The sequence below is a fragment of the Schistocerca cancellata genome, chromosome 9, assembly GCF_023864275.1.
Source record: "Schistocerca cancellata isolate TAMUIC-IGC-003103 chromosome 9, iqSchCanc2.1, whole genome shotgun sequence".
Lineage (NCBI taxonomy): Eukaryota > Metazoa > Arthropoda > Insecta > Orthoptera > Acrididae > Schistocerca > Schistocerca cancellata.
Window position 1 is genome coordinate 190,915,911 of NC_064634.1, and position 18,748 is coordinate 190,934,658.

At 39.3% G+C, this 18,748-nt stretch overlaps 1 protein-coding gene across 1 annotated transcript in view; it reads left to right on the top strand.

Annotated features, from left to right (window-relative positions):
• Nucleotides 1-18,748, top strand: part of LOC126100898 (glutathione S-transferase 1-1-like) — a 76,578-nt gene that overhangs the window by 49,055 nt on the left and 8,775 nt on the right. The window contains exon 3 of the mRNA XM_049911564.1: nt 7,025-7,166. Coding sequence (XP_049767521.1) covers nt 7,025-7,166 — 142 coding nt within the window. The remainder of the gene's footprint in view (nt 1-7,024; nt 7,167-18,748) is intronic.

The window sequence follows — 18,748 nt, forward strand, 5'->3', positions numbered from 1 at the left end:
GTTCCATTTCAGCAGGAGTTACGTTATTTTATGAGGTGCTAGTGACAGTTTAACACTTCAACACCAGCCTCCAAGTTCGTGGAGGGCCGCATTACATTTGTCTTCTATGTTTCTTCCAGAGTCACCACTTCCAACGAACAGCACGTCATCTGCTAATGACACCAGTCCACTTATGTTACAGCTGTCTTGTAACTTCTGCAGTGTAGACTCCAGTGTTACACCCCAAAACTCTGGACCACACACTGATCCTGTGGGCAGCCTTTTGTTATTGTCATCGTTACTTTCTTTCCTGGGCATGCTAAAGAAGCATATCACTGTGGCAGTAATCTCTCAGGCAATTATACGGCACTTCTGGACACTCCAAATCTCTAGGGCGACCAAAGAAGGACGGCCATTGTAGGTTATCTCTAGAGCATACGTAGAATGAGTGCCTGTCACTAGTGAAATTGACTTATTGATTCTGTCTTCAGTTCACTTGCCTCTTCTAGACCCATAGTGTAATCTTTCGCATAATAGTTTTTCAGGTATCTTGCCAAGAAAATTCAAAAGACAAACTTGTATGTAGGATTCGGATTTCATTGGATCCTTATTTTTCCCTTTACTAATCATTACCACTTCAGCATTCTTCCATGGTGCGGGGACCCTTCCTTGCCAGAGACACTTATTGTCAGATCACAGAAGTAACTATCTAATTGGTCACATAAGACTAGTATTACTTCGGCAGGGATGCTGTCTGGTCCTGGAAATTTTGCCTTTTTTCAGTCTTAAAATTATTTATCTAATTTTTTCTTGTGCAAAGGGGTACACAAGTTTATTGTTTCTATATTCTTCCCACAACATTTTCTGTAACTTACACTATTGCCTTCTTCTTCATCATCAGGAAGTAGTGTTTCCCCTAGCAGGGCAGCTGACTTCCCAACTTTCTGATATTCTGATATTCTCAAATGAGCTCACTATGGCAGGGTTTGTAGATGGCTTAATGACAGCTGGCGGAGTCCTCCTGCCAAGTAATCTCTGTGGTTCAGAACAGTGTAAGGTTAGCTTGCATGTCAAGGGATTTAGGGATTGATGATGCGGCAAGGTTTGAGTTTAAGAAATGTGGAAAGTTAATGGCAGCATTTAGGGGGCAGTGGGAGTGGATCACAGTTGGATGAAGTTGTGAACTGAGTCAGGCAGGGTTCAGCATTGGTCTTTGGTTGAGTCTGATTGTCAGGGATGGTGGCAAGAAGGTGCTTCTACTGTAGGTACAACAAGAAGGAGACAATGACTAACTCCCTCAAAGTAAAGGCAGCTTTGTACATTCATGATTCTGGGAGGAGAAGGGTATCACCTGAGCCCCCTGCACACGTTTCTGAGGAAGGAAGGTGAGGTGTTAGTGTGTGCAGCTTGAAATCTCCGCAAAATAGCGGTCTAAGGTGTTTGAGAAAGCAATAGTGTCCACAATGTCATTATCTGCTATGGCCAGGCCAGAAATCAGAGAATGGACTTGATCACAGATAGTGTAAGTAGCGTGAATATAAGTAGCGTGAATAAAAGGACGCTATGTGCAAGAAGCATGAAGCGCCCTTCGAATGTATCCTGATAGCTAAAAGAGCCACGCGCACTTTGAATAAGAAAATGCTACTTGACACTGAAATCAATATAAAAGGCAGGGTCGCCACCGACTCTAGCCACACGACAAGAAGAGGTAGCACTGAGTCGGAAAATTACTTAATTTATTAATAAGAAAAACTCACAAAAGAACATTCATTGTAAAGTCATTGATAATGAATGGGATGTAGTTATTAATATGATCCAGGCATTCTTCCCGTGAATCAAATATTGAGTAAAGTAAAGAGGTCGTGAACACCATGCGTAAGTGCAGCCTGCAGCAAGATTCGTGAAAACACGATCTATTTCAGAGCATTTGTTTCAGATAAAAAAAAGGGACACTAATCACTACACCTGTGCACATGGAAACACTATAGGTGGGCCAACAAGGAAAACTATAAGGTAACGGCGACGTAACATTGGTACACAAGATAAGATTGAAGGCAAAATTATTTATTCCTTAAAACATTGATGTAGTGCATCTATAGACTGCTGTTGCATGCTAACTATGTACAATTGCTTGTGAAATACTACACGTTTCATAACAGACTCGCATGCCCACTCGGTCCGCGGAGACAATTTCTATGGACCGTGGCCAAATTTTAATCACATGAGACAAAGAAAATTCACAAATACACAAAAATTACCAAGATCTGGAAAAGATTGGAAGCATACACACACAGTTCTAGGCACATAAACATTCACACTGAACCGAGGGCACTTCAACATATGCAACTCCCTTGTGCTGCGTTCCTCTCACGGATCAAAGTCAAGACTGCATTGGGAATCAAACTGAAAGTCTACAAAAGCCTTGCATTTCCTGCTGCAACCCAGCAAGTAAATCTTTATAAGACGAAATTCGTGACCAAAAGCTAAAAGCTCCCCTCTCTATGTGACAACGCGCCACGCGGTCAGTCCAACTCACCCTTCTTCAACTGGAGCACAGCTGTGTACGCTTCCCGTACCGGCGGCAGACTGCCTCCCGCTTCTCCAGCCTCTTCCACGCTCCGCGTGGACCGGAAAACCCCAGGATGCCATTTCCGCCACCAACCTAACGCAGGTGGATTTCTCCCAAGTAGCGGAAACCTCTTTGCCGACTTGACCACTACGAGAGTTGGCAATGAAAGGTGGCTACAGGACCCTTTCAATAGCCAATGGAGATTGCCCCACATGATAGAAGAGAGAGTGAAACTGTTAAAGGAATTAGTAAATGAAATCCAGCTAGCTTTTTTGTTATCCCAAAGAATGTGATGACACTAAGCCACGCAACTCTTTATATCAAATACAGTTTGCTATCATAGGATGACAGTAAAAAATGCAGAGAGCACGTCTCCACATGCAAATCGCATCACGGAACTCCTTAGTCCACCAGGGGAGTGGGACAAGGGACGGTAAAGATGAAGTGCCAGGTATGGAATGCTCCGTGGTATTAAGGATAATGCTCGTAAGGTACTCTACCTAGTCATGATTGCTGGGAGAATGTTGTTCGTTGAGCCGCACAGTGTGGCCTAGTGGTTCTAGGCGCTACAGTCTGGAACCACGCGACTGCTATGGTCGCAGGTTCGAATCCTGCCTCAGGCATGGATGTGTGTGATGTCCTTAGGTTAGTTAGGTTTAAGTAGTTCTACGTTCTAGGGGGACTGATGACCTCAGAAATTAAGTCCCATAGTGCTCAGAGCTATTTGAACCATTTTGTCATTCATCGAAGGTTGCGAGACAGGAGTGAAGCCCTAGTTGGCCTTAGAAAGCTGTCGGTTTGATTTGTACATAGGTGTGGTAGGAGTCAGCAAATGGAGAGCACATGGCAAATGGTCACTTGAGTACGTGTCAGAGAGAATGGGCCACTTGAGATGACAGGCAAGCTGGGCAGGGCAGAATGAGAGGTCCAGATTGGAATAAGTGTACATGGAGTCTGGAGAGAATGTGGGAGCTCTAGTGTTAAGACAGGTGAGGTTGAGTTGATTGGAAAGGTGAGCCAAGAAGGCACCTCTCAGACAGGATCTTGAAGAGCCCCAGAGGGGATGGTGCATGTTAAAGTCACCAGGGGGCAAAAAAGGGGTGAGGAAGTTGACCAATAATCTGGAGGAAGTCTGCCCTAGTGACAGTGAATGACAGAGGGATGTAGACATTTCGAAGAAAAAAGTTGAAGCGAGGAAGGAAAATGCAGACTGCAACAGTTTGCAGTCAGTGTTCAGTGAGATGGTTTGGCTATGGAGATCATCCTGTATGAGCAGCATAACTCCCCCATGAGATGGAATGCTGTCATTGGGAGGAAGGTCAAAGCAAACTGGAAGGAAACATGGGAGATCAAAGTGGTTGCGAAGATGTGATTTTATTCCTTGGAGACAGAAAACAACCAGATGCTGTGATTCCAAGAGCAACCATAATTCCACCTTGTTGGATATAATGCCACAAACATTCCATTGGAGAGGAGTCACAAAGGGGAATGGGGAGGAGGGAACAAAGAAAAGGGCTGCCAAGAGCCAGCCTTCGAAGATGCATTGCTACAGGATTCAGAGGCTGGAGGATCCTGTTCCAAGAAATTTGCAGAGGCATTGGCATTCTCTCTGGGTCAGACTGCGGATTCCAGGGAAGAAAAATGATAGGCAGTGCTTACTGGCAAAATGGAGGGCAGCCGGGTGAGGGTATCATGCGGTGACACTGTTGAAAAGGATCTCTGAGTCAAGGAAGGAGATGACCATTTGCCTTTATTCGATTTCTTAAAGCCTTCCTGGTTGGCAGACAAAGATTCAGATAGTTTTTGGCTGGAGGGATGTAAAAAGTCATTGCAGGAGCATTCCTTTTATCCTTTCTGTTCTTCCAGTTGTGTAGCAGCGGTTTTTGCTACTGGGGGCAAAGATTTGGTGGCTTTTTGTGCAGCTGCACAAGGAGGTGGGGATGCTACCATGATACTGAGTGATTTGACAACTGCAGTGCTGAAATGGAAGTTGTAAACCTGGCTGACCACATCCTTCAGCAGGCAAGGCATAGCAAGAACAGTACTAAAATTGCCGGATGATAAAATGCAGGTATTTTGAATAGCCAATAACTTGCTAGTGACAGGGTAAGGTACTTTTTCCTTCACCCAGATCTCATAGATGGCTCGTTCATCAAGACATATGGGACATTCAAGGGATGAGGTGGTATGGTCACCATTACAATTGATACAGCAGGGAGTAGGAAGTGGGTCCCCACCCTCAAGAGTGTCCCGACCACAAGTAACAAATTTGACCATGTTTTGACAGGACACATGAGTGTGGTTGTAACGCTGACTCTGGTGGGAAACTCAAGTTTGAAAAGTATAATCAGACTGTGATAACTTCATAGCCTGCTTTGCTCTCTGATGAAAGCACTACTCGATCAATCATACGAAAAACAGTGCATGTAAGAACTAAGGTTGGATTAACGTTTTTCATTACCTGATGGACCACAGTGACACACTGATCAAAGAGTAAGTTTGGATTTCTCCCTCTGTCAGACCATCAAGCAGCCAAGTGTAAATAAGACCATGTGAAGAAATCAGTGTTTGCTGGGCCTCTACATGAGCCAGATAGCCATGGACAAGTGAAGCTGTTGGGCTTCAGAATCACAATTGGTCTCCAGAAGCAAAGTCCCATTACCTAAGTGAGAACAGGATTTCACACAGCCTGCAACTGCATCAACACCTTTCTGAGTAATAAATGTATTAACTACAGATAAGGACTATCTTCAGTACGTGATACCGTGAGGAACCAACATGTAGCTGGGAGAGTCTTTGGATCTTTAGCCTCATTCTGTTTAAATCTAGCAGACATAGACTGAGATTGTTATTGGCTCATTGCAAAAATAGCCCCAATGATTGCCAGTGTCTCTGATGGCAAGCTCCTTCCAACTGGGGGCCTCCCTCAGAGAGGGACTCACAAGCCTTAGTTGATTGTTACACCTCAGGAGGTCACACTTTTCGAACTCCTGACAGAGGGACCAATTGGCAGTTGGGAAGGTAACAGCACAGGCTATCACCCCTCCCTGGGCCTGACCTGTACCAGAGGGTACGTGCGACCTGGGCTGGAAATTACACATCACACACAGTCACCTGTTACACATCAGACATAGCAGCCAGCTCACAGGGAGGAAGAAGAAACAAAGAGAAACCTCAAATGCCAAAAGGAAGGAAGCAGAGGAGATGGAGAATGAAGAAAGAAAGAAAAACAGGTTCCAATTCTGGACTATCAAGCTGCAACAAGCATTCCTGAAAAAATGCAAGACATGTTTCCCAAGGGGAAAAAGAATAACAGGAAGGTAGACATGTAGCACAGAAAGAGAAGAGGTGCTGCAAAAGCTGGGCCCCCATGGTAGCCAAATATGAATTCACCGAAGCGTGGTGATCCCCTTGGGAGGTATCATCAACTTACAGAATATATAAGTATATATATGATGATAGAACAAGTGGTCAGCTGATACCTTACTGAAATAATAATTATGATATTTGTCCAAAATGATTCAGGAAACCTAAATCAGGATGCCCAGTCAGACCAAACTCCATCCTCCCACATATGGAGTCAGTGTCTTAACAACTACACTGCCTCATTCAGTTGGTTCCTACTGTACAAAGTTTATAGAAACTTAATCTGTACACTGCATTAATACTATATGTGAATTTGATCACATCAGCTAAATGTAACCTAGTAAATTAGAGAGAAAGCCACTATTTTTGTTAAAGCATCTGCTTCCTAACTTGTATTAGATAAATGTTATTTGCTATCAATTGATAGTACTGGTATTTTTCAATGAAAATAAACACTATATTTTAACTGCAAAGGTATGTTTAAAAAAGACTACTACTTTAGAATGAACATTGCGACTTGCCATGTAGCTACCTCGAAATTTTACTCCTTGAATGTAGATAATCATATAATTTTTATACTAAGTGGCTAATGATATGTGTTATATTGACTCCCAGTTTCTTGCTTAATGTGAGTTGAGAGCTTGTTGAACACCTTTGCAGCAGAGTTAATAACTCTGGTCTAAATCTTACACGAATGGTGAAGACTGTAAGAAAATCATTTTTTTTTGCTTGGTATTATAATTTGTAAATCATAGTTTAGCTAAAACTGATATTTGTTGTTGGCAACAAAGAGATTTAAGAAGAAAGTGTACTGAGAAGTATGTAAGTATTCCAAAATCCTTAGAGAGACCACTGTAAGAAGTGTGATTATCTATTTTATGCAATATACTGTTTGCTCCCCTCTTCTGAATAATATCAAACTTTAGTTACTTGAGATGTACCTGGAATGATAAGGATTTTTTATGTGCTGTTTAAAATAAAATTGAAATGAACTGTTCATTAAGTCTCATTCTGTCACCCATTTTGTCTATTTTTTGTGTGATTTTGATGACTATTTAACTTTTTCTATGTTATTAAAATAATTCTAATAACACTCCATTACTTTAACAGCCATGTTATTATTGCATACTTGGTGGATCAGTATGCAAAAGATGACTCTCTTTACCCTAAAGATGCTAAGAAACGGGCTCTAGTGAACCAGCGACTCTTCTTTAATGTGTCAACACTTTATAGATGTTTTTCTGCATATTATGTAAGTGCAGTAGTATGTAAGTGCAGTAGTAAAACTATATATGTCAATAACAGTATAATATTTGGCAATATGAATTTCCATAATAATAATGCTACAGTTATTGTATTAGTGGCAATGAATTCCTCTCATTGTTACAATGATTTTAGTAGGTCTGCTCATTGTTGTCTATGACATTTCTAAAGCAAGGGTCTGTGTCTGTTAATTTCGTGACTTACTTTCTCTCTCATATACACACATAAAGGTGACAAAGACATCTAAGAATATTCAATGTCCCACTGCACTTGATAGCACTGGTCTGAATTCTATACACTGATAACCTCACAACTGTGAAGACCAGTGCTCCAGTGCTGACACATTTGATTTCTCTAAAGTATCTAAATGTGTCATATCACCCAACAGTACAACATATATGCCAGAAAACTCATTAGGGAAGCTCTAAAATGTCTCAGTTGGTGGAAGAACTGTTAACAAGCTCTGATTTGCATATGACACCGTGCCTTTAGTAGGCAGCGAAGGTGAACTTACTAGGCTACTGACAAAAGTAAAGGGGGTTAGTCTATCATGGGGATTAGACATCAATCTCACCATGTCCAAATCCAAGATAATTATTGAGGAGCATGATTACAACTTCGTTCGTTGTGGTCTTCAGTCCTGAGACTGGTTTGATGCAGCTCTCCATGCTACCCTATCCTGTGCAAGCTTCTTCATCTCCCAGTACTTGCTGCAACCCACATCCTTCTGAATCTGCTTAGTGTATACATGTCTTGGTCTCCCTCTACGATTTTTACCCTCCACGCTGCCCTCCAATGCTAAATTTGTGATCCCTTGATGCCTCAGAACATGTCCTACTAACTGGTCCCTTCTTTTTGTCAAGTTGTGCCACATACTCCTCTTCTCCCCAATTCTATTCAATACTTCATCATTAGTTATGTGATCTACCCATCTAATCTTCAGCATTCTCCTGTAGCACCACATTTCGAAAGCTTCTACTCTCTTCTTGTCCAAACTATTTATCGTCCACATTTCACTTCCATACATGGCTACACTCCATACAAATACTTTCAGAAACGACTTCCTGACACTTAAATCTATACTCGATGTTAACAAATTTCTCTTCTTCAAAAACTCTTTCCTCGCCATTGCCAGTCTACATTTTATATCTTCTCTTCTTCAACCATCATCAGTTATTTTGCTCCCCAAATAGCAAAACTCCTTTACTACTTTAAGTGTCTCATTTCCTAATCTAATTTTCTCAGCATCACCTGACTTAATTCGACTACTTTCCATTATCCTCATTTTCCTTTTGTTGATGTTCAACTTATATCCTCCTTTCAAGACACTGCCCATTCCATTCAACTGCTCTTCCAAGTCCTTTGCTGTCTCTGATAGAATTACAATGTCATCGGCAAACCTCAAAGTTTTTATTTCTTCTCCATGGATTTTAATACCTACTCCGAATTTTTATTTTGTTTCCTTTACTGTTTGCTCAATATACAGATTGAATAACATCAGGGAGAGGCTACAACCCTGTCTTACTCCCTTCCCAACCACTGCCTCCCTTTCATACCCCTCGACTCTTATAACTGCCATCTGGTTTCTGTACAAATTGTAAATAGCCTTTCACTCCCTGCATTTTATCCCTGCCACCTTCAGAATTTGAAACAGAGTATTCCAGTCAACATTGTCAAAAGCTTTCTCTAAGTCTACAAATGCTAGAAACGTAGGTTTGCCTTTCCTTAATCTTTCTCCTAAGATAAGTCGTAAGGTCAGTATTGCCTCACGTGTTCCAGTGTTTCTACGGAATCCAAACTGATCTTCCCCGAGGTCGGCTTCTACCAGGTTTTTCATTCGTCTGTAAAGAATTCGCATTAGTATTTTGCAGCCATGACTTATTAAACTGATAGTTTGATAAGTTTCACATCTGTCAACACCTGCTTTCTTTGGGATTGGAATTATTATATTCTTCTTGAAGTCTGAAGGTATTTCGCCTGTCTCATACATCTTGCTCACCAGATGGTAGAGTTTTGTCAGGACTGGCTCTCCCAAGGCCATCAGTAGTTCTAATGGAATGTTGTCTACTCTTGGGGCCTTGTTTCGACTCAGGTCTTTCAGTGCTCTGTCGAACTCTTCATGCAGTATCGTATCTCCCATTTCATCTTCATCTACATCTTCTTCCATTTCCATAATATTGTCCTCAAGTACATCGCCCTTGTATAGACCCTCTATATACTCCTTCCACCTTTCTGCTTTCCCTTCTTTGCTTAGAACTGGGTTTCCATCTGAGCTCTTGATATTCATGCAAGTGGTTCTCTTTTCTCCAAAGGTCTCTTTAATTTTCCTGTAGGCAGTATCTATCTTACCCCTAGTGAGATAAGCCTCTACATCCTTACATTTGTCCTCTAGCCATCCCTGCTTAGCCATTTTGCAATTCCTGTTGATCTCATTTTTGAGACGTCTGTATTCCTTTTTGCCTGCTTCATTTACTGCATTTTTATATTTTCTTCTTTCATCAATTAAATTCAATATTTCTTCTGTTACCCAAGGAGTTCTACTAGCCCTCGTCTTTTTACCTACTTGATCCTCTGCTGCCTTCACTACTTCATCCCTCAGAGCTACCCATTCTTCTTCTACTGTACTTCTTTCCCCCATTCTTGACAATTGTTCCCTTATGCTCTCTGTGAAACTCTGTACAATCTCTGGTTTAGTCAGCTTATCCAGGTCCCATCTCCTTAAATTCCCACCTTTTTGCAGTTTCTTCAGTTTTAATCTACAGTTCATAACCAATAGATTGTGGTCAGAGTCCACATCTGCCCCTGGAAATGTCTTACAATTTAAAACCTGGTTCCTAAATCTCTGTCTTACCATTATATAATCTATCTGATGCCTTCTAGTATCTCCAGGATTCTTCTATGTATACAACCTTCTTTCATGGTTCTTGAACCAAGTGTTAGCTATGATTAAGTTATGCTCTGTGCAAAACTCTACCAGGCGGCTTCCTCTTTCATTTCTTAGCCCCAATCCATATTCACCTACTATGTTTCCTTCTCTCCCTTTCCCTACTCTGGAATTCCAGTCACCCATGACTATTAAATTTTCGTCTCCCTTCACTACCTGAATAATTTCTTTTATCTCATCATACATTTCATCAATTTCTTCATCATCTACAGAGCTAGTTGGCATATAAACTTGTACTACTGTAGGAGGCGTGGGCTTCGTATCTATCTTGGCCGCAATAATGGATTCACTATGCTGTTTGTAGTAGCTTACCCGCATTCCTATTTTTTTATTCATTACTAAACCTACTCCTGCATTACCCCTATTTGATTTTGTATTTATAACTCTCTATTCACCTGACAAAAAGTCTTGTTCCTCCTGCCATCGAACTTCACTAATTCCCATTATATCTAACTTTAACCTATCCATTTCCCTTTTAAAATTTTCTAATCTACCTGTCCGATTAAGGGATCTGACATTCCATGCTCCGATCCGTAGAACGCCAGTTTTCTTTTTCCTGATAACGATGTCCTCTTGAGTAGTCCCCGCCCGGAGATCCGAATGGGGGACTATTTTACCTCCGGAATATTTTACCCAAGAGGATGCCATCATTATTTATCCATACAGTAAAGCTGCATGCCCTCGGGAAAAATTACGGCTGTAGTTTCCCCATGCTTTCAGCCGTTCGCAGTACCAGCACAGAAAGGCCGTTTTGGTTAATGTTGCAAGGCCAGGTCAGTCAATTATCCAGACTGTTGCCCCTGCAACTACTGAAAAGGCTGCTGCCCCTCTTCAACTTACAGTTTAGTTAAAGGATTTGGATGCTGGGCATTCTTCGAGCTATTTTGCAACACCACCTACCATACAGGAAATTGCAATGATGATAATGAAGGTTGATTATGCTAGGGTGAGGGCTATGAAGAAGTTCTCCGATATCTGGCAGAACAGTGACAAGGAACATTACAAAGATCCAGCTTGTCAAAATACTTGTTTTTTTTCTGTCTTTTTTTATGGATATGAAATGTGTACCCTCAAGGGCAGAGACAAGCAGCATATTGACAGATTTTAGCTTTGGTGCTGGTGCAGGATGCTGCATATAAAACAGAACAAAATAAGAACTAATATGTACACTATTAAGTAACTTAATCTCTTGGTGGCTTTCCTCTCATTGAACCAAAATATTCTCCAGTTCTTTGGCTATACTCTGAGAAGAAATGCAGAAAGTCTAGAAAAAATACTTGTGGAAGGAAAGACTGATAACACAAGACTGAAGGGAGGAGCAGGATGATGGATCATATCAAGAAGCTCTTCAATCTACATCTTCAGCAGAATCTAAGAGAAAGTGGGTAACCACCCAAGATGGAGACACTTGGATCATGGGATCATGACACTCAGCAATGAGTACACTGATGATGATTTACTCTCAGAACACACAGAGATTATGAGTGGGTGCTGATAAGTCTTTGGCTTTTCCTAGCTAAAATAGGTATAGACTCATTCTGATGTTTTTGTGTTAAATGTTGTTTTTTACATTACATGTGACAGTAATTGCATAGCAGTAACTATCTCTCTCTCTCTCTCTCTCTCTCTCTCTCTCTCTCTCTCTCTCTTCCTGTGCAGGTTTGAAATAAATATGTTGCAAGAAAATAGAGAATTCACAGTGAAAGAGAGTCATGTTGTGATTGAGTATCTTATTTAAAAGGGGATATGGCCAAACAAATTTATGATGATATGTCTGGTACATTGGGCAGCAACTGCCCTTCTTACTCTGCTATCAAGAATTGGGTTGCTGCTTATAAAACAGGGCATTTGAAAAGTGAAGATGATAAGCATCCTGGAAGGCCAACTCAAGTCACAGTTCTGGAAACTGTAGATGCTGTTAATTCTGTGATCCTGGATGTCCAGAGGATAATGGCTAAAAAGATAGCAGAGACCCTGGGAATATCCTGAGAATATGGAGGTCATATTATTTGTGACATTTTGCATATGAGAAAGCTCTCAGCCAAATGGGTTCCACAATGTTTCAATACAGACCAAAAGCTTGAATGAGTGGTTGCTTCACAGTCCATTTTGTCAAGTTTTACCAGTATCCTGCGGGGTTTTTGGATTTTCTCATCACAGTGGATGAAATGTGGATATACAAGAATGATCCAGAGGCCAAAGAAAGTCAGTATAACGGAGACACAGTGGCTAACAACATCCAAAGAAGCTCAGTACACTAAGATCAGTAGGCGAAATGCTCTCATGTGCCTCTTGGGATAAAGATGGAATCCTGCTTATTGATTCCTTACAACATGGTAAAATCATAATGGCAAAGTACAACTTCTCAACAAATTCAAGCAATAACTGATCTCCAAATCCAAAGGAAAGCTGAGAATAAAATCTTGTTTCTGCAAGCCTTTTGGGTGGGTTAATGACACTGGAACAAAGATGCCATAAATGTGTTCAGCTCAACAAGAAATCCATTGAGTATTTAACTCTGCCGTTCTCTTCACATTTACTAAACAAATGTACTGTTTGGGTCAATATGACCCGACATAATAAAAAGCTGAAAAAAACTTCTACTCACATGTATTTTTCGAACTGTTATATGCCAAAGGCATTGTTGTTATATTACAGTATGTTGTTAATGATCAAAGCAATAATAGTAATAATAATAATAATAATAATAATAATAATAATAATATAGAATACAAAGACACAAATACAGACATTAGACCATTCTTGCATAGACCCCCAAATAACCCACAAGTCGAAATAACAATAACAGCTATCAACACAATCATACACAACAAAATAAATGAAAATACAACTATGGAAGAGTTACAACTATGGGTTTACATAGGAGCACTCACTACACTAAATATACACACTAGGCAGAGATCAGAACAAACCAACACACAGAAGAAACCCACAAAACCAGCATGGCAACACAGGCTACAGATCAGAATAGAAAAATTGAGAAAAGACATTGGACAGCTAACACAATTTATAAGAAATGAAATATCAGACAAAAAACGAAAAAGGTTAGGTAAAATCGCACAACAAGAAGCGATATAGCAATTAGATGAAAAGAAGCAGAAATTACAAGCATTGGCCAAACGACTTAGAAGATACAAAAAAAGTGAAAATAGAAGGAAACAAAACCAAACATTCAACACAAACCAAAAGAAATTTTATCAGACAATAGATAACACACACATTAAAATAGACAACTCACCAAACATAACAGACATGGAACACTTCTGGAGCAACATATGGTCAAACCTGGTACAACATAACAGGCATGCACGGTGGATACAAACAGAAACAGACACATACAAGATGATACCACAAATGCCTGAAGTGATAATTTTGCAACATGAAGTCACCCGAGCAATTAATTCTACGCACAATTGGAAAGCCCCTGGAAAAGATAAAATAGCAAATTTCTGGCTAAAGAAGTTCACCTCAACACATTCACATCTAACTAAATTACTTAACATATCTAAAAACAAAGATGATGTGACTTACGAAACGAAAGCGCTGGCACGTTGATAGACACACAAACAAACACAAACATACACACAAAATTCTAGCTTTCGAAACCAACGGTTGCCTCGTCAGGAAAGAGGGAAGGAGAGGGAAAGATGAAAGGATTTGGGTTTTAAGGGAGAGGGTAAAGAGTCATTCCAATCCCGGGAGCGGAAAGACTTACCTTAGGGGAAAAAAAGGACAGGTATACACTCGCACACACATACATATCCATCCACACATATCAAATTATTTAACATGGTTAACATATTTAAATTATTTAACAGTTACATTGCAGACCCATACACATTCCCTGATACACTTACACATGGAATAACTTATCTGAAACCTAAAGATCAAGCAGACACAGGAAACCCAGCTAAATATCACCCCATAACATGCCTACCAACAATATACAAAATATTAACTTCAGTCATTACACAGAAAATAATGACACATACAACACAGAACAAAATTATAAATGAAGAACAAAAAGGCTGTTGCAAAGGAACACGAGGATGTAAAGAGCAACTGATAATAGATGCAGAGGTGACATATCAAGCTAAAACTAAACAAAGGTCGCTACACTACGCATACATTGATTATCGAAAAGCTTTTGATAGTGTACCCCACTCATGGTTACTACAAATATTGGAAATATACAAAGTAGATCCTAAACATAGTAATGAAAAATTGGAAAACTTAATATCCAAACAAATTCAAATAATATCACATCACAGCCAATACAGATTAAGCATGGAATATACCAAGGAGACTTTCTGGTTCTGCCTTGCTCTGAACCCACTATCCAACATTCTAAATAATACAAATTATGGATACAATATTACTGGAACATACCCACACAAAATCACACATTTGCTATACATGGATGATCTAAAACTACTGGCAGCAACAAATCAACAACTCAACCAATTACTAAAGATAACAGAAGTATTCAGCAATGATATAAATATGGCTTTTGGAACAGACAAATGTAAGAAAAATAGTATAGTCAAGGGAAAACACACTAAACAAGAAGATTACATATTGGATAACCACAGCGACTGCATGGAAGCGATGGAAAAAACAGATGCCTATTAATATCTAGGATACAGACAAAAAATAGGAATAGATAATACAAATATTAAAGAAGAACTAAAAGAAAAATATTGACAAAGACTAACAAAAATACTGAAAACAGAATTGACAGCAAGAAACAAGACAAAAGCTATAAATACCTATGCTATACCAACATTGACCTACTCATTTGGAGTAGTGAAATGGAGTAACACAGACCTAGAAGCACTCAATACACTTACACGATCACAGTGCCATAAATATAGAATACATCACATACATTCAGCAACAGATGGATTCACATTAAGGAGAAAGGAAGGAGGAAGGGGATTTATTGACATAAAAAACCTACATTATGGACAGGTAGACAATTTAAGAAAATTCTTTATAGTATGAGCAGAAACTAGCAAAATACACAAAGCAATCACTCATATAAATACATTGGCTACACCACTGCAATTTCATAACCACTTCTACAACCCTTTAGATCACATAACATCAACAGATACGAAGAAAGTAAATTGGAAAAAGAAAACTACATGGCGAGCACCCGTATCATCTAACACAGCCACACATCGATCAAGACGCATCCAACAAAGCAATATACACAGTGAGACAGAAGGATTCATGATTGAAATACAGGATCAAACAATAAACACCAGATATTACAGCAAGCATATTATTAAAGATCCCAATACCACACAGATAAATGCAGACTTTGCAAACAACAAATAGAAACAGTAAATCACATCACAAGTGGATGTACAATACTAGCAAATACAGAATACCCCAGAAGACATGACAATGTAGCAAAAATAATACATCAACAACTTGCCATACAACATAAAGTAATAAAACAACATGTTCCCACATACAAGTATGCACCACTGTACTGGAGAATGATGAATACAAATTATACTGGAACAGAACCATTATAACAGATAAAACATCATACTCACCAATAAAAAGAAGAAATAACACACCTAACTGAAATATCCATACCCAATACAACAAATATACAGAAGATAATAGGATAAAAATTGAAAAGTACATCCAACTGGCTGAGGAAGTCAAGGACATGTGGCATCAGGATAAAGTTGACATTATACCAACTATACTATCAACTACAGGATTCATACCACACAATATCCACCAGTACATCAACACAATACAGCTACATCCAAACGTATATATACAACTACAGAAATCTGTAATTATTGATACATGTTCAATTACCTGAAAGTTCCTAAATGCAATGTAACATATACCGTACCGTTAAAAGGAAGTCACGCTTGATCAAGGTCCGTGTCACTTGCCATTTTTAACCAGACATAACGTCTGAGAAAGGAAAGAATAATAATAATAATACACGGAATGTTGCTAAGAAAATCTATTATTTTAATATTCATGCAAGGTATATTAGAATCAACAGACATTCGACCAAAAAATCATTCTCAACAACCATCTTCCTGTTGGCCCATATCACTTTCTTTCCTTCTTATTCACTGCAGTTTGGACACAAGTAGAGGACATGTGTTTTGCACATGTGTTTATTACACTTTGTGCACAACATGTTATTTTTATTGTTATTGCTTGAAGGACAGAACTTACAGTGTGCATATTTAGTAGAGTTTCTTGTTGTTACTGATTTAGACACATCTGCCATTCCTTCAAGATTCTGGATGCTCCTGACCATTCTCAAAGAACCTTCTGTTCTTGGAAAATGCTTCCTCAATGCAATGTGCTCTGGAATCAGTAACTTTCCACCTACCTCCAAAAATATTCTCCTTCTAGTCAGTTTTCAAGCACTCCAGTTAGGGTCAATTGTAGTCCACAAGACACATGCATTATCAGCAGCAACATCAAGAGTATTGTAGAAAACTATAATGCACCAACTATTGATTTTTCATTTGCATGTATATGTACCTTTTAGCTGATTGAATGTGTCTACAGCCTCTTTGGTTGAATTATAATCTAAAATCATTTCTGACTTGTTATCAGCCCTGTCACTTATTTGCCCACCATGGTGGAGAGTGCTCATTAGTACAACTTTCTTATTTCTCTTAGGAATATAATTGAGCGCCATAGTGTCATTTGTGAAATTCCTTGTTGGCCATATTTTGTAGAAGCTCTGGCTTATTTTTATGTATGGTTGCTAACATTGTCAGTTTCCTTTTCAGAAGCAACTGTCCCAACTTGCATGATGTGAAAAATTGTCACATGTTACATTTTGACCTTGCAAATCAGAGATAAGATCAGCAACTACTCTCATTCCCTGATTCTTTTCTGGTGCCACTCCACTCCCCTTTCCTGTATAAGTTTGGGCTTTCAGTACATATGAAGATTTGCTGTCACACAAAGTCCATATCCTTTTCCCATATTTTGCCCATTTGCTTGGGATTTACTGCTTGAATGGACAGCAGCCTCTAAATGCTACCAGCTGCTCGTTGATGATGAAATTTTCCCCTGGATTGTACAGTTTAGGAAAGACTTCTAACCATTTCTGCCAGACACTGTGAATTGCGGTGAGTTTTTCAGTATGTCATCTTTCCTCTCTTGCAGATTTCTTATCAAATCGCAAGATGTGAGATATTTTACAAAATGTTTGTAGGGATATGGTGACTTCAAATACATTCTGCCCAGTATCCTTACCCCACAAACTTTTTATGGAAGCCTCAAGTGATGACACACACCCGCAAGGAATAGGAGTCCTCAAAGTATGCGTGAAAAAGGGAATCATCAATGTTTGTTGACTGTTTACCATAAACTCATTGCCCCTCAATATTTGACATATCTGTTATTTCACTCTGAAGTGCTGTAGAAAATAATACTTCAAATGAACTTTTTACATCATTTATTCTACTGCTTGCATACCTGGATAACTCCCAGGGTACTCCTGATGACATTCGAAGCAGGTAGGCAGTGCTAGTGGTTGCAACTGCCATTCTGTATTCCTGTTTTTAGAAATAGAGTCTGTACACTACTTTGAATAGGCTGTGGACTTTCATCAATGTCATCAGAACACTCACTTTCAGATGCATAACTGACATGATCTTCGAACTTGGAAAGTGATCCTTTGACTGTTGAGCTATTTACTAATTCAGCCAGCATCAGTCAATGATGTAATCGCCACAATGTCACAATTCAGACTGATCACAAACAATAGAGAACGCAAACTGAGCAGAAACAATGGATAATTCCATGAGTTGAAAAGTCATAATAACAAGACCATTGTAGTAAATGCAGTGTCTTTGTTAACTTGTTGAATGTTGAGAGTAAGTATGAACAATGAAAGTCATTACTACTATAAAAATATAAGGCAACCAGAAAGTATTTAACTTTAGAATAGACATTTTAATATTGTGACTTATTGACCCAAACATTACATATGTAACTCTTTAGGTTTATGACCAGATGACTTAAAATATTTTAAATCTTATTTAACTACATAGTGTCCTTGCACTTTCAGACAAAATCACCAAATTTCATAAAGTTATTTTGATACTTCAATAATAAGAAATGAAATGTATAACCATTTCGGGTCATATGGACCCAAACAGAAAAGCAGGGTTAATTTTTTTCAAACATATGACTTATGAGCACCCCCCATATTTGAGGTATCAAGCAATCAAGAAGCACATAAACAAGATCAAAAATGTTGCTAAGCTATCAGACAGTCTCCTGCTTCAAAGAACAATTTCTCTGTTAATAGAAAGAAAATGAAATCCACTGACAATGCTGTAACTACAATGAAATATGGCTTGGTAAAATAAGAAAAAAATTGTGTTTGCTCAAGTTGGAGTCCATCCAAAAACAACATATTTGTAAGTAAACATAGGCACTTCAACCTCCGGGTGAAAACCCCTTCTTTAGTGCTAACTGATGCAGGAAAAAAACCACACACACACATGCAGAGCTACATTTCTACACTTTCTATGTGCCACACACAGCTCCCTTCATGCCTGTGCCAGAGCGAGTTCACCATGCCACATTTCTAT